The 17,371-nt window shown below is 35.2% G+C and overlaps 1 protein-coding gene and 1 non-coding gene across 3 annotated transcripts; one reads left to right on the top strand and one right to left on the bottom strand.

Moving 5' to 3' along the window:
• The first annotated feature begins 1,160 nt into the window (after positions 1–1,160).
• Positions 1,161–10,727, top strand: LOC128508955 (arrestin domain-containing protein 3-like). 2 transcript variants are annotated; one of them, XM_053480439.1, is made up of 7 exons: positions 1,161–1,540; positions 6,827–6,871; positions 7,104–7,164; positions 7,250–7,397; positions 7,473–7,569; positions 9,207–9,463; positions 10,451–10,727. In XM_053480439.1, the coding sequence occupies exons 1-7, from the start codon at positions 1,264–1,266 to the stop codon at positions 10,616–10,618; spliced, it is 1,053 nt and encodes a 350-aa protein (XP_053336414.1). In that variant the 5' UTR covers positions 1,161–1,263; the 3' UTR covers positions 10,619–10,727. The 2 variants fall into 2 exon arrangements, with proteins under 2 accessions (XP_053336414.1, XP_053336415.1); XM_053480440.1 differs by lacking the exon at positions 1,161–1,540 and adding an exon at positions 5,221–5,677.
• Positions 10,728–13,302: 2,575 nt separating this feature from the next.
• Positions 13,303–13,417, bottom strand: LOC128509891 (U5 spliceosomal RNA). The gene has a single exon (XR_008356085.1). It is a non-coding gene; the product is annotated as a U5 spliceosomal RNA (small nuclear RNA).
• Positions 13,418–17,371: the final 3,954 nt, after the last annotated feature.

Raw genomic sequence — 17,371 nt, 5'->3', positions numbered from 1 at the left:
AAGAGCCAAAGTAATTATAGCATAATAAAATTTACCTGAAGGCTTTTGCTGAAATAAAAAGTCACAGATTATATTTCAGTCTGCACATTCTTTAGTTAAACAATGTCTAAAAATAAATGTACAGTATTATGACTTAAACCGATTTAAAGAACACACTGTAGCAGGCGCATTTGTTATTTATTGCATTCAATATTATTATTATATATATATATATATATATATATATATATATATATATAAAACTAAGTAAAAGGCCACCACAAAAATGTGATGTTTTAAAAATATTGCAACGTGATAGATATTCTTTCTGTGTCTGTTGCAGTTTGCGAGTTCTCTTTGTCCTTGTTGGGTTTCAGAGACATGCAGAAGTAGCGTACCCGAATTACTTGTAGTGTGTTTGTGTATGGCCCTGCAATAGACTGGCACTCTGTCCAGGTTGTACCTTGTGCCATAAGTCTCCTGTTATAAGCTCCAAGGTCCCAGCAACCCTGTACAGGATAAGCAGTATAGAAATTGAATGAATAAATGAATGATATTCAGAAATATACTGTATGGGAAATATAGAATGTTGCTATATTGCAGCAACCATTAAATATTAATTCACACAACTAATAAAAATACAACCTGCATACAGAAATGTGGTGAGTGCGTGGTATATATAAAAATCACAGCAATGATAATGAAAAGTGTTAATGCCATCCTGGTAAACACTGCCACCTAGTGGCGGAATTATGTAACTTTGCTTTCCTAATGGATTCCTGACACTTTCCGGCATTAAAGCTGTCAGTTTAAAGGTGTTGTTTAGGTATATAATTGTTGTTAATATTATCATTGTTACTTAATAACCTAATTACATTTTTGTTTAATTTTTATATTAATCTTAATATTTTTTGTTTTGTTCCATTTTTGATCTATTCCATTCCTGTAGTCTTCCTTCCATTGATGTAGGCAGATCTGTAAGCCATGACTATCTACACAAAGACTATCCAAATGAGCTTCACTCACCACTCCTCCCACTTTTTGACGCAAATTACTATATTGCACAGCAGGGCCCTAAGCACTGGCTCCCTAGAGGCCATGTCCTGCATTACCACGGGTGTAACAGCCATTGGATTATTCCCTTGGTAGTGCGCTTGTACAGGAAATAGACCATTATTTGGGACGCAGGTGAAGTCGACACAAGCTGTAAAATCTCTGTATTTGTAACCTGCAGCAGTCTTGACAGGGTGATATAGTTAGTTAAACGAAAAGTCTTTCATCTGAATGGATTTAACTGCGGTTTCTAGCGTGAAGAATCTGTCAGTGACATTTGATCCTTTAAATGAAAGCAACACTTTTGGCAATGGAGACTACATCTCCGGAAGAGTAACTCTGGAGGTGGCGAAGAAAACTCGCATTGAGAGTCTGTTGATTAAAGCCAAAGGGAAAGCGTCTGTGATGTGGACTGAAAATTACGGCAAATACAGCACGGTTGTGTATTACGATAAAGAAACGTGCTTTAAAACAATTCAGTACTTCATTGAGGAACAGAACACGAAAGGTACCACGTGACCTAATTGTAAGACTTTACATAAGCTACATTAGACAGGAGTTCAAAGTCTTTCCAAGTTACATTTATGTTTAAGAATGTATTTAAAAAAAATATTTCGTTTATTCTACATAACAAGAAAACACTGGGTTGGTCTACAGAATTTCTTTTAACCCAGTGTTTTCTTGTTTTATTCATATATTGTGTGTATAATATATATATACATATATATATATATATATATATATATATATATATATATATATATATTACAGAAATATATTTTTTCTATATATTGTGTGTGTATCTATTTCTGTAATCTCTCTCTCTCTCTCTCTCTCTCTCTCTCTCTCTATCTATATATATATATATATATATATATATATATATTTCTGTAATACATAGAATACATTTCTGTAATATATATATATATATATATATATATATATATATATAACAGAAATAGATACACACACAGTATATGAATAATTGAATATATACACACACTACCGCTTAAAAGTTTGGAATTACTTGCAAATTTATTTGTTTTTGTTTGTGATTAATTCTTTCCTAATCAATACTGGGGATTTCCAAACTATGGAATAACACTTAGGTAATTAGGTAGTTATGTAACAACAACAACAGCAACAACTTCAACAGTCAGTTCTTATTTAAAAACACAGAGGTCAGTCTTTCTGAAATAGTGAAAAAGTCCTTGCAAGAACAGTATTTTGTCAAGTGCATTTGCAAAACCCATCAAGCACCTTAATGACACTGTCTCATGAAGACCATCCCAGGAAAGCAGGACCAAAACTTAGCTCTGCTGCAGAGGAGGAGTTCATTTAGAGTCACCAGCCTCTGAAATCACCAATTAACAGCATGTCAGATTACAGTCGTTATGAAGACGTTACAGAGCATACAGTAAGTAGAAGACACATCTCAATATCAACTGTTCAAAGGAGATTATTACATATTTTGGACGCCTTCAGTATTGTTTTATAATGTTGAAAGAAGTTTTGACTGAACGTATTCTTCTTCTTCAAATAATAGACATAAATGCATATACAGAGTCAGGCACAAAATATGTCTATATATATATATATATATATATAGCCATATATTATAAATATATATATATTTAAATAAAAATAAAACAAATTGACCTGCACTTAACCTTAAAAAAAAAGTAAAATTAAATCCCGACAGATAAGTATTTCCGTTCGTGCACGCAGGCGCTGTGTGTGTGTGAATCTAAAGTAAGCTTCCCTCTCCCCTTTGTTGTGTGTCTTTGTGTGTCTGTGAAGGCAAAAGTAGGAGGGGTCTGTGTGTGTGTGTGTTTGTGTGGCACGGTGTACACGGTGTAACCTCTCTAATGAGACTTGCTTTTGCTTTATTCATTACGCACGCTGTACACACTCGCATACAGACACAAAATAAAATATGTTTTACGTGCACTCTGTACTTGTAAACCAAGACTTGTTTGTTTTCCAAGTCAAAATTTATTAAAAATCTTTGCTCATCTTGCGGAACACCCGAAAACCGTGTTACCCGCAATCCAAGGTTCACTGTATATATATATATATATATATATATATATATATATATATATGAAAAATGAAAAAAAATATATACTGTATATATATTTTTTCATTAAAAAAAGATCAAATTCAAAATATATTAGACAAATACAGTAGATACGGCAGTGGTGGCTCAGGCAGCTAAGGCTGTATCTAGGTTGTTGATCCAGGTTTGAGCCCTGCTGAAATTAATAATTTAACATATAGACAGACCATATTTATTAGTTCTGTTTTTTTTTTTTTTATCTTGCACTTAATATTTCAATAATATAACTGCTGTACATGTAAAAAAAATTTTGCTGCCATTGTGGTTTTCCATTATTTTGGTTCCGCTGTGCTGGTTTCAGTCCTGGTTGTAGTCTGTTGAATAGACCTAACACTAGATTATAAAATCAGACAGATAGGATTTGCGTCTGTGTTTCTAATCAGTAATCAAATTAAGAATTTGACACGAACCAGTCCTTCACTTGCAATCTGCAACCAACTGGAGAGCTAGGAAAAACATGCCGGTTTACTACCACCATCTGTATAAAAAACTGGATAAGGACAGACTCTGAGGGTTTGCTTATCAGAGCTGCGCAAGCTTCAGGTTCCTATGTAGTAAAAAACAGGCTATCTAACATTAATTATAGCTACATAAGAGAGGAATAACAGAACACCATTTAAAGCCCAGAAGGGAAAAAAACAGAACTACAAAAATGGAAATAAACCTTAAATACGAATTGTGCATAATATTTATTCTATCAAATATATTACAGCTCATTACATTAAACTATTATTGATATATAGATCATATATTCATTTCAGCAACTCCCAAAGTATGTGTTAAGGTCTCTCAGAAAAAATAGGCATAAATTAAAATACTGACTTAGTTAACATGTTCAGCTGAGCACAAAGTCCAGATATTAGACAAAGCTCGAAGTGATAAATTTATGGCAAAGTAAAGCTGTCACAATATTACCTTTGAGTTGTTTACATAGGATAGTACTGTAGTTATATCAACGATGGCTACGCCTGTGAAGGTAAAGCCCTGTAAAAGTCATCTCATGAGAACCTGTCTTAGGTCGAAACTTAATACCTTTCGAAATGTGCTACAAAAAAAAAACATATAAAGTAATAGTATTACTATATTAGTTATAAAGTTACAGTATACAGTTATAAAAAATAAATCGACTTTTAAACAAAAAAAGAATACATGTACACATCAACATGTCCGTCAGATGATTGTGTTTTAATGAATCTTGTAAAAATTGAAAAATATAATTGTTGCAACACAAGGTTGGATTTATTTATTTATCTAGAATATTGTTTAAAATAATACATATTGCATTAGGTTATTACGTTACAGCAACAACAGTCAGTTGTTATTTCAAGTCATGGAGAAGTTCTTGCATGAATGGTTTTGTCAATGCATTTAAAAAAACTCAAGGAACATGTGAAACACCATAAAAACCTAGTGTATATACACACCCACACACACATTATATACACAGTGGAACCTTAGATTGTGAGTAACTTGGTCTGTGAGCATTTTGCAAGAAGACCAAAAATTTTTTAATAAATTTTATCTTAATAAACCAGACAGGTCTTGATATACAAGTGGTACGCATACGCTTTGTCCGCCGAGCGTCACATGATCAAAACTTGGCCAATGCTTCTTTTTTCTTTCGCACTGCAGGATTATGGGTAATCCTCTCCAACATCCGTGCGCATGTACTGTTGATTATAACATTGTAACTACGCGTGTGCTTGTGCGTAAAGCATTTTGTGTCCAAGTGGAGTAGTGTGGGAGATGAATCTCTTTAACGACAATGCAGTGTCACATTTCCGCAAAATCCTCAAAAGCAGGTAAAAAGCAAGTGTCATTAGAGAGGTTCCTTGCTAAAGAAGTTTCCCACGTGTGTGTGAGATAGTCGTCCTACACAGTAGCCCCCGCCCTCCCCCCCTCCTCTTACTTCAGCCATGATTCTTTACAACAGTAAAGTGCGGGTATATTTGTTTTATTTCTACTTTATATTTTGTATTAATAATTTTTATATGAATATTTTTGGGTTTTATTCATACAACATATATATGTGTCAATATGACATAACATCTTCATTGTGCAGAAAAACTATTACACTATTAAAAATATTTACACAAGTTAAGACATAGAAAAAACAATCTGAGAGTGAGTTGGAGGTGGAGTCAGAAGGATCCGTGAACGTCACTGCACTGTAGTAATACCAGGAGGGATGACGTAATGGTTGCAGCTGGAGCAAACACCGTGCACAGCGTTACCACTACATTTGAGCTGGACTGAAAACTATGGCTTGTAGCGTGAAGAATCTGTCAGTGACATTTGATCCTTTAAATGAAAGCAACAAATTTAGCAATGGAGACTACATCTCAGGAAGAGTAACTTTGGAGGTGGCGAAGAAAACTCGTATTGAAAGTCTGTTGATTAAAGCCAAAGGGAAAGCATCGGTGCTGTGGACTGAAAATCATGGTGAAGACAACGTAGTTGTTTATTACGATAAAGAAACATACTTTAAAACAATTCAGTACTTTATTCTAGGACAGAAGAAACAAGGTAACACATCAACTGTTTTACAAACCTAGCCGTAATGTCTAGCATTAGGTATGGTTCAATAATTTGCACAGAATGCTTCTTGCTGTTTCTAGTTTCTGTTTACCTGCGATTGTTGCAGGGTGGAACGTGAGTGAAAAATAAGTATAACTGGTCCGGTCACTAGTAAGAGGAGCCGATCTGAGATAACATTCCACACATTTTTTTCTCAATTGCAACGAGTATCTGGGTTACGATTTTATCATAAATCACAATAAAATGTATAAATCATTTTCAAATGTTTAAAGAATGAAAATGTTTATCTAGTTGTTCAAACTTTATATCATGTCAAATCCCTCCAAAAATAAATTACAGGTAATAATTATACGTTTCCGAAAGGTGTATGTAGTCACATGATTTGGGATTATTATGAGATATGTAGGACAAACATGGCTGACGCCGAGTTGAAAGAAAGAGATGGAAGCAAACAGTAACAGATCCTGCAAACACTTTTTAATCAAAGAAGAGTCCACATAGGAGAGCTGTTTGAAAGGTGGCTGCAAATACTTACAGATCATGCATATTATTGAACAAAATTGTAAAATCATGTCTACATCATACGTATGTAGACATCATACTGCTGCAGTCACCAAAAAGCATTTTATTGTCCTATGCATACACAATAATTTTTGACACTATCTACAATACAAAATATTAACTTAGTTAAATCTATAAGTTAGTTAATATAACTATTTTAATCAATATTAAAAGGTGTTCAAGTCAAACTGGGACTTTAGAATAACAGAACACATTTATGAGAGTAAAACTCCATTTATTTCTCTATATAACCTCCTGCTACACTAATGCACTTATCCGAGTGTTTCACTAGTGCTTGGATACCATTAAGACAGAACGTTTTCTCAGTACGCTGGAGCCATGATCGGACTGCCTACTTCATGTCTGAAACACTGGCCTCCCAGGAACTCCTGTAATGTGCGAGTGGTGTTGGTGAATGATTGTGTGTGTCTCCACACACAATCATTTTTTTCAAGTTTTTCACAGGCTTCTTTAAAATGTTTAACCCATCCAGTTTGTGAATGATTCTGTGTACAGTTCCCACAGAGAAATGCCACAGACAGATTTCTCTTCTACAAGTTGATTTTTTTTTTGCAGGTCAAGATGGATACTCACTGTTAACAAATGACTCTGGGCAATGCTGTAAGTTAAAGATAGTGAAAATATGTTTTAATTGCATGTTTTACATAAAACCTGTAAACTGTTACTTTTTAGTATTCTCTTCTCCTATTATTCAATTATATTATTATTACTACTATTATTATTATTACTATTATTATTATTAAATTGTAGTAATAAATGTAAATAATAATAGATGTGCCTATTTATCATTAGAAGGAAGATGTAATACAGTACAATGCCTTTTCCTCATTAGACCCAAGAACTGTTGATCCTGGAGTCCATGTATACCCCTTCATCTTTCAAATTCCCCATCAGTGAGTACTAGTTTGGTAAATTGTATGTGTTTTGTAGTCAATCAATTTTTAAACAGGTTTGCTTTTCCTTGCTTTTTTCTTACAGAAACATGCCTGCATCCTTCAAAGGCTACCATGGAAAAGTGGTTTACTTTTTAGAAGCCAAATTGTGCAGGTCATTGGTAATGGCAAAAAAAACCAAAACGTATTTCAACTATATTCCCCGAGGAGACATGTCTATACCAGACCTGATGGTAGGAACCTTTTGTAAGTTATAAAACAATCTCCGTGTTGATTGTGAAGTTTATATGACATCCTTTTTTTTTTAGACGCCTCAGTATAGGAATAAAGAGAAAAAGATGATGTTCCCCGCATCTGGGAGAGTGTCAATGGATGCCCGTATAGAGAAGATGGGCTTCCTCTTAGGTAAGACCATATCAGCATGGTTATAGATTTTTAATGTTTATAACCTTACAGTGTCACGGGTCATCATCTGTTGTGATTGTCCATATAGAGATTTCCTACTGCATCTTATATCATGTTGTGGAATCCTAAAATACCCTAAAACCTTAGATTGTGAGTAACTAGGTCTGCAAGTGGTTTTCAAACCGCAAAATTGTTAAAAATAAATTTTAACTTGATAAACGAGCAAGGTTTTGCACTATGAGCAGTATGTATATGCTTTGTCTGCTGAGCATCACGTGATCACAACTGATCACAACAAGAAGAGAAAGAAGAAAAAGGTTAAAAAGGCTGTAGCAGTGCAACGTCACCTTACAATAACCCCTCCTCCTCCACCTCTCTCCCATATCCTTCACAACAGCTACGATTCTTTTCAAAAGTAAAGTGCAGCATAATTTGTTTTATTTTTCACTTCATTTTTCTATTGATCATTTTTATATGAATATTTTTGAGTTTCTGTTATTTTTTAATGGGGAAACTCACTTTGAAACTCGCATCGCATTACAAGCACATTTGCAAGACAATTTCAAGACCAGGACTATACAACATGAGGTATAAAGGGGCCTTAGTCTCTAGGAATTCTCCTATTAAAGGAAAGTCAATATCATATGCAATTGTAGTAATAGTATACTAAGCGTGGGCAATACTAAGTACCCTCATGATTCAATAGCTAGTAGATCTACCTTTAGCAGCAACATTTCCTGTACGACATAATCAGTCTCTCACATTGTTGGAGAGACTTTATGGTCAGCTCAATGACTGCAAGGTGCCCAGGTCCTTTGGCTGCAAAACAAGCCTAAATCTCACCTCTCCACTGCTGTGCTTGGCATTTGGTTTGACGTGTTTCTGCTAAAATTATTATTATTATTTTTTAAATAAAAAATTGGTATTCCTAAGTTACCCGTAGTGTGTGAGTGTGTGTGCCCTGCGATGGATTGGCACCTGTACCTCGCCTTGTGCCCTAAGTCTCCTGGGATCGGCTCCAGTCCTCCTCCCTGAATACAGGATAAGGCGGTATAGACAATGAGTAAGTGAGTGAGTCACTACTTCAACTTTGGTCTCAACTGGCCATAGGACATTGTTTCAGAAGTCATGTGGTTTGTTCAGATCCAGTTTCGCCAATTTCAGTCATGCTTCTGTGTTCTTAACTGAGTTAAGATGATGAGATGATCTGAAACATTTCAAAGTTATATTTTCTAGAAACAATATATATTTTTGATAAACTTGTCAAAAAAAAAAAAAACACAAGACAAGCTGCAAATGCCAAAAAAAATCTAAGTCAATACAGAAACTTTCCCAAGACTGTAAGACATTAGTTCTACAGCCATCCTTGCAATCTATATTTGATCTTCATCCAGTACAGTGTATAAGTGTTTTTCTTTGAAGTTTTTTCAGGCTCTCCAGTAATACTGACTTAAAAGTTAAGTTCTCTTATCAGCCAAGGCTTTTGAATTGCTCAGTTATTTACTCTTTTGCATCTGCACTCATTTTTACAAAATGAATACACATCGTAATATACAGTACCAGTACTAACGTTTCTGTATGTAACATACAGTATCAACATTTTATTTCTAATCAACAAAAACTTTGTTCATTTACAGGTGAGCAAATCATGGTGAAGTTAGATGTCATAAACAATTCATCTCGTTCAGTCAAACCTAAGTTCATTTTATACCAGAAACAGAGCTTCATTGCCTCAAAGAAAAGAACGGTGCGCACTAAAGAGCTCCTGAAAGAGAAAAGCGATCCCATTGATCCATCAACGGAGCAGTCTGTGACCAAAGTGTTGAACATCCCAGCAGACACATGTCTTTCCATCCTCAACTGCAAGGTTCTCAAAGTGGAGTACAGACTTATGGTAGGCTGCTTATGAAATCAGTATTCATAGAGATATAGACTGTAGATTCAGCTAACATCAGCTGTATTAGTTCTTTCATTTACCGTGTTAATTTGATGTGCAGTTGGAAACATGAGTATATTTAATTAAGCAGTTGGACAATTAAACTGAAATGCCTGGTTTTAGACACAATCATTTATTAGTAGGGTGTAGGGCCTCCAAAACAGCATCAATTCTCCTTGGGAATGACAGTCCTGCACAGTGGCCAGAGATGTTCAGCTTCAGATGCGAGATGTTCAACTTCACTTTTATGTTCATCAAAGCACTCTGTCACCAGCCTTGCTGTGTGTATTGGTGCATTATCATCCTGATACACGACACTGCCTGCAGGATACAATGTTTGAATTACTGGGTGCAAATGGTCCTCCAGAATGGTTAGGTAGTCCTTGGCAGTGACGCGCCTATCTAGCATAAGTATTGGGCCTAGGGAATGCCATGATATTGCAGCCCAAACCATCACTGATCCACCCTCATGCTTCACTCTGGACATGCAACAGTCTGGGTGATACACTTTTTTTGGGCTTCTCCACAATGTAACTCTCCCGGATGTGGGAAAGTGAAGGTGGACTCATCAGAGAACAATACATGTTTCACATTGTCCCCAAGATTTTTGCTGCGGTCACCATTGAAACCGACGTTTGGCATTGGCATGAGTGACCAAAGGTTTGGCTATAGCAGCCTGGCCGTGTACATTGACCCTGTGGAGCTTCCGACCAACAGTTTTGGAGTTGAGGTGCACATTTAATTCTGCAGTGAGTTAGGGAGCTGTGGTTTTATGTTTTTTTGGATACAATCTGGGTTGGCACCCGACATTAACATACGTAACAACCCCTGTACCCCGTACATCTGTGGCCACTGTGCAGTACTGTTATATGTATGTATATTTTATATGTCAAGGTCTCAGTTCACAACAGCCCTCATGCATTCATTGTTTGTTTTCTCTTTCAGGTCTATCTGGATATTAAATTTGCTCGTGATCCAGAAATTAAACTGCCTGTGGTGATTCTTCCTGTCAGTGTGTCCGAGGAAGAAAAAGATTTAGCAAAGCCTGATCTGGGCATTGGCTTTGAATCCTGGACCAGTAAGCAAGCAGACTTGTTCAACTCTGATCCATAAGCTGTGACAAAACTAAAAACTATTAGTTACTTGTTATTTAAATTAAGATGGTCTTGTGTTCTGGGGTTGTGTGCCTAGTTCAGGCATGACACTGTGAAATATCAAAAAAGTTTAATGAATACTATAGAATTTGTAAGTTTTGAAGTAAGAATTGAAGTTCCTGAACATCTTCCTTAAGTGCTTGCATTTTATGATTTAAGTGGAAAATTAAAACAGGGTGATTCCCTTGAAGGAGGCCCTGAATATTCTGTAAAAACTCACTATGATGAAGCGATCATAAACAAAATAAATAAAAAAATGCTACATACCTTGATGTATGTGTAATCGATTACATTACATGTGATGCTGGAAGTGATCTCCATTTTCTACCAGGCACATTTGACATGGCGCTCCATGATCCTGTCGTTTCCAAATTTCTGTACCATGCTCTGAATAACACTTTTTGAGAGAACGTTAGGAACATAATATTTCTTTCAAATTCACTCCAACATCACCTAAACAAATTGGTGACTAAACACCAATTAAGCATCCTGATAAAAAGCCGAGCCGAGAAGTCAAGGGGTACGGCGATAAACGGTGCGATGGCTGTCTGGCGCCTACCTTATCGGTCTGAGTCAGGGTCATTCCGGCACGGACAAAGCTCCATATACTGAGGAGCACATTGTATGTTGTTTTGTTCAAATTGCTTTGTCCTAGCGAGAATCATTACAGTATTTACATCAATATTCTGGGCCTTTTTCTAGTGAATGACCCTATATATTTTTAACCTAACAGTGGAAATAAATACAATGGTCCCTATTGGTCTCCACGATTCCTGTTTGGATAAAAGATTTTATGAGAGTCAGCCAAAAAAATGTATGCACACTTCAGAAAAAGAAAACTATTATATAATATGTTTATCCAATGTTATACATTATAATGTTATATAATACATTATTATGGTATGTAACAATATTATATTGGTTGGTTTTCTTTCGGTGCTCTGGTTTAAAAAAAAACCAATTTTTTTTCTAAAAAAATACCTCTAAAATAATGGTTGGTAACCAATATTTTTTCTTTTTACACTTCATTTAGGATTGCATACTGTTTTCTTACCTTACTTCACTTTACATTCAATTTATGACCAAGCATATGTTACAAAACTTCCTCTTCCTCTCTCTTTTTTAATATATTGATTCACAGAGTACTCACACCTTTTACTTTGCTGTTATTCACCTTTTGTAAAGTAACACCAAGATTTACTTGCTCAGATGATTTTCCCATTTTTACATTTTTACACATGTAACTGTACCTCAGGGATTGAAGCTCAGAATGTATTTTATAAACATGTTTTATAGAGACTGTCTTACCTATAGTTTATTATTTTATAATTACTGTTGCCGCTGCTACTATAAAAATTGTTTATTTAATATTTCAGAGCAAAAGTAGAATATATCTGATCCCAGCTAGCCAGTTTTTGTTCCTAATTTTCATTGAATTTTTTACTGTTAAAGATGCAAATAAAAGTATGATTAACTTATAACTGTTATAACAGTGCTTTTCAACCCTGGTCCTGCTCATTTTAGTGTTTTATTAGCTCCCCGGCACACCTGATTTAACTAATCAGCTAATTAACAGCCTTTTCTGAATTGAAGTGGGTGTTATAGAGCAGGGAAAACCCATTAAAATGTGCAGAGCAGGTGGTCCTCCAGGACCAGAGCTGAGAAACTGGTTTACAATGTTTATGTATAAACATACTGTGTGTACTTAGATGGAGAATAATACATTTATCTTTTGAGACACTATGCTAAAAGTATTGCCTTTTTTGGGGTAGTAGATTGCATGCATGCATACATTACTGAACAAGGTAAACAACATGACATCATTAAAACACAGTAACGCACACATACATCTGCCTACAAAGTAGGTTGTGTAAAATGAGTTTATAGTGATTGAGAAACCTGATAGATTTTTCAATACATTAAGTGGTATGTGCTGGATCCCAAACGCCTCCTCAATGTGAACTTTAGTGTTATTATAATATTATATTTAAGAGTTGGAACATAAAAAAGCATGTTGAGCCCAAGGTTTTATTTACTGAGGTTACCCCAAGCTTCCTTTGCTAGTACCATGTTAGAGTAGTCTCAGTTCCACTAGTATGTTTGTGTCAGTGTCTCTTCTGCCTTCTTTATGGTCTCAAAGTTTTTTTTTCTAATTTGAGAAAATATTTTTTATCTTATGTAGCTACATTTTCCTTACGTTTTTGGGGTGTTTTGGTGTCAAATATTCAAAAATAGTAGTTAATCACACAAACATTTTCTTTGCATATTAGATTAAAAAAAGATAGTGATGAATACTATCTATGAATAGTATATTGCTTGCAGCTACGTTAATTCATTAATTCATATTCTATACAGCTTATCCTGGGTCTGAGGCCGGGTACAACCCTGGACAGAGTGCCAATCCATTAACTGGCACAAAAACGCAAAATGATGAACGTAATATTACCTGCAGCGACTGTAGGAGCTTAAGTACATTGTAATTCTTGCAATTCAGTATAACAGCCTCCTAAACATACCTTTATGAATTAGAAATTTGCCACAAATACAAACAATTCATAACATTGCACAATATTTATTTAGTTCTTGTTCCACCTAAGTACTCCTGCGGTGTCATACAATGAATCTTTCTTTCACAATGTAATAAGCCCTGCATAAAGCAGGACCACAAAAAATTAGATTATACTCATAGTGTTCCTCTCCACGGAAATCTTTAGTAAAAGGCGAAAGATTTATTCGAGATGAAGAGAAACAAGAGTGAATGACTTTCTGCCTGCCGGCTCAGTGACCCCACCGAAGACAACACATTTTCATATAACGGTGGGCACACTCAGAATTTTTTTTTTTATTTTTATACTTATATATTTATTGTATATATGCTTAAGTGACTATATTCATGATAGTAAATATTACTGCTCAACTGGGAGTCTAAAAATATTAATGTAGCAAGTACTTATTCTTGAAATATGCAATGCATTGTGGGAATTACCAACTACGTCATATCGGCCCGCCCACTTTGCGTCCTAACTTTCCACTTTGCAGGGACGTTGTTCCCTTAAGTAGTCGCCACAAAAAAAGCACTGAAAACACGAAGTTACACGATTAATCATTTGCAATTGGTAATCTATATTTGACGAAGACAAAAAGCAACCGACAAAAAGCAAGACATTATGTGCATACGGGGTTAACGAGGGCATGAACTAGCTTAGTCATCTATAAACCTAAAAAAAAGCATGGCGAAGTAGCTCAGTGAATACGTTTCCCACGCATCTTTCAGCCTTTTGGTTTTTGTGTAAGATTATTTTGTGTTAACATAATGCGGTATTTTATTTCTGGGGTATCTCGGGTTCCTCAGGCTTGTATATAAAATCACTCAGGCTTTTGATCTGCATGATTTCGTCCCCTTACCTAGTTTTCTCTCCTACCACAAAACAAGACGCACTTTGACAGGTACCATATAATAAATCATGCCTAAGAGAGGGTTTAAACATTTCCACGATTCCAGCAATGACTCTCACTGAAATGTCGCGCTTTAGAATTCTGTGTAATGTGGTGCGCATGCGCACTTTAGTTTGCAGTCCATTCATTCAGCTTTATCTTTTAAAGCTAAAGGTATTTTTAGATAATAAGCTTTTCACTTTATGATTTTATAATAAATCATAAGCCTATCATAATATGTTTCCCATAACTTTATGCTGGTAATATTTCCTGACAATACATTTAACACTAATTAAATATACTACATATAGTTTCCAACTAATACATTTGTGTGTTAGTAAAATAGTTATATAAAATAGAGTATTGTTCTAAAATCTAGAAAATAAACCAAAACTTGTGTCCATACCGATCCTCCATAAAATTATGATCAGAATTATGACCTAATATTGAGTAGGACACCAAAACAGTAATGACATTTGTGTTCCGACACCTTTCTATTGGGACCAGCATTAACCTTTTCCTCAGTTTGAGCTACAGTAGCTATTGGATCGGACTACACGGGCCAGCCTTTACTCTCCATGTGCATCAGTGAGCCTTGGCCGCCCATAACCCTGTTGCCAGCTCACCATTTTTCCTTCCTTAGATTACTTTTGGTATGTCCTGACCACTGCAGCCTGGGAACATCTCATAAATTCTGCAGTTTTGGAGTTTCTCTCACTCAGTTGTCTAGCCATTACAATTTGACTCTCACAGTAGCTACATGTTTAATAACTCATTACAATAGCTGCAGAAAGTGGGTGGGATATATTAGACATCAGGTGAACGTTTTTACCTGAAGTTGATGTATTAAAACTAGAAAAAAATGGGCAAGCATAAGGATTTGAGTGACTTTGACGAGAGCTGAATTGTGGACCTGGTCAGAGAAACTTTAATACTGAAGCTTGTGTGGGATGTTCCCATGCTGCAGTGGTCAGGACATACCAAAAGTATATACTGTATATGTTTATCATGTCTACATTATTATATACGAAAATATTCCGGTCAAATATTAAATAAATAAATAGCATTACAGAAAAATATTTAAATTCCTGTAAAGAAAGCAATATATTACATACCAGACCAGTTCTCAGATTGAAAACAGAAAAAAAAACCTAATGTAGGCCCCTGGGAAAATAAAAAGGAGCAAGTGTGACAAAGCGAGACAGTTCTGTAAGTAAAATGCCTAATTAGGTGTTCTTATCTTATCTGCTGTTCTTATTTCATCTTTTTTTTTACAGAGATGTGTGTTTTTAATCACTTGAATACCTTGGTAATAAGTGAATAAGGATCAATGAGATCTGGAGTGCTGTACAAATATTAATGCTAATAAAATCTATTTTATCGGCTTTATTTGGGTCACGATCAGGCAGGTATGCTAAATACAAAAGGCACACCCACATAGTGTAAATCAGATATTAATATACCAGTATTAACCCATTAACATTTTCCTATACTTGATTGTTGAATCCTTATTTTTGAATTACCTGAACATGAAGACTGAGCAGTTTCTTCTCACATAATCAGAAGCAGGAATCTGTAAAGAGCTCTTGAACGAAGATGGCGAAACCATTAATTGATCAAATTGGCGTTGTGTGCGCAATGTGTTCAACATTCCAAAACATACCTGTTTTCACCCTTTACTGTAAAGATCTTAAAGTGGAGATCTAATAGTCAGTGATGAGTGGAGTAAGAGTACAAACTCTTGAACTGTTTGTTGATGGACCAGAGATCAGCATCATATTAAACTAAGAATAAAAGGTCTGAAGAAGTTCAAGGTTTTAATTATAAAAAATTAAGGCACAATTAATAAACAATTTTTTTAACACAACTTAGCACACCTGAATTCAGGTTACTATCTTTTTCCTGAAAAACATGCTGGCAGATGGGTTGTTTACTGAAGATGATGAAATCAAATGATGAAATCAGAGATTTCTTTTTTTTAGTTTGAGGTTTTCTGGGACCTCAAACTATGGGTAGGTAAAAGCACTCTCAACATGGTCAAAAACTTTCAAAAAGTTTTATTGTTTTCATAAATATGAAATAGCTGTTGGTATCTTTTTAGTCGAATAATAATCTAAATTTTAAAACACAACTTTTTCAGCCATCGTTAATTGATGTTAGCATTTAAACATTGCCATCTAGTGGCTGAAATAAGCTTTAACAACAACCAGACATCTAGGCCCTTTATTTACTGGGATTAGTGTAAAACAGCAAATGGATGTAAGATTATTATTATTATGAATATTATTATCGTGCAGTCTTTTTAAGTGAACAGGCAACATCTGTGATTCTTTTTCTACAAGACAACTATTTAAATTTTTTAAAATAACCATACTAAAAAGAAGGCCAAAAAATTAATCAACAATATTTTGAGAAAAAAATAAACCATGCTAAACAATTAATAAATTACAATTAATAAATGTTTGTGAGTGAGTAATGAAAGTCTTTTTCGGGATAACCTTTTATTTATGGGTGCTTTGCCCCCCCCTTTAAAAAAAAGCTGTTGCCTCTACCTCACACTGCCTGAATTTGGAACTGCCCCCTGTGTGTGTCTCAGCCCACGACAGGGAGGTTACCCATGACAACAGCTCCAGCTTCCTGGCAACTCCCTCTCTGGTCTCTTATTGGAGTTGCCATGGTGAATCCTAGAGGGACTCACATGTCCACACCCCCTAACCCAACCAAGAGGCGGGTTTTTCAGCAGACTAAAACTGCAGAGAGGGAGAGAGAGAGAGGGAGAGAGAGCTTGTCTCCCTTAGTTAAGCTGACCGGTCAGAAGTTGTATCAAATACATGGATGTCAGTGTCGGATAAGCTTGGATCTCAAACCCCACCATTTGACATTTAAAAATATTTGTAACATTTTATACTGTGCAGCTTGATATTAAATATTTAGAGGGTTTGTACTGGGCAGCACACTAGTGATTTACTGACCACCAGGCCTTTACTGTTCAGCACTGCTGGTACTGTACTTACAAACCTCCTGCTTAAAAATACAATAAATTTTTTTTGGTGGAATGGAAAAGCTTATTTTTTTGAAAAAAAGAAAAGAAAAAGCTTTCAGTCCTGTTTGACCATCAGATTTTTCCAAAAATTTATTACTCTTACAATTTATCATTTAAAATTAACTAGAATTCTGTTTATAATAGAAAGGGGTATAAAAAAAACAGACTTATGTGAGTATTTTATTTCTATACATGCGTTAAGATTTACCAAAAAGTGCAAAAATTTTGTCATAT

The sequence above is a fragment of the Clarias gariepinus genome, chromosome 21 (assembly GCF_024256425.1).
Source record: "Clarias gariepinus isolate MV-2021 ecotype Netherlands chromosome 21, CGAR_prim_01v2, whole genome shotgun sequence".
NCBI lineage: Eukaryota > Metazoa > Chordata > Actinopteri > Siluriformes > Clariidae > Clarias > Clarias gariepinus.
The sequence above is the reverse complement of the archived record's forward strand: the minus strand, read 5'-3'. Positions and strand labels throughout refer to the sequence as shown.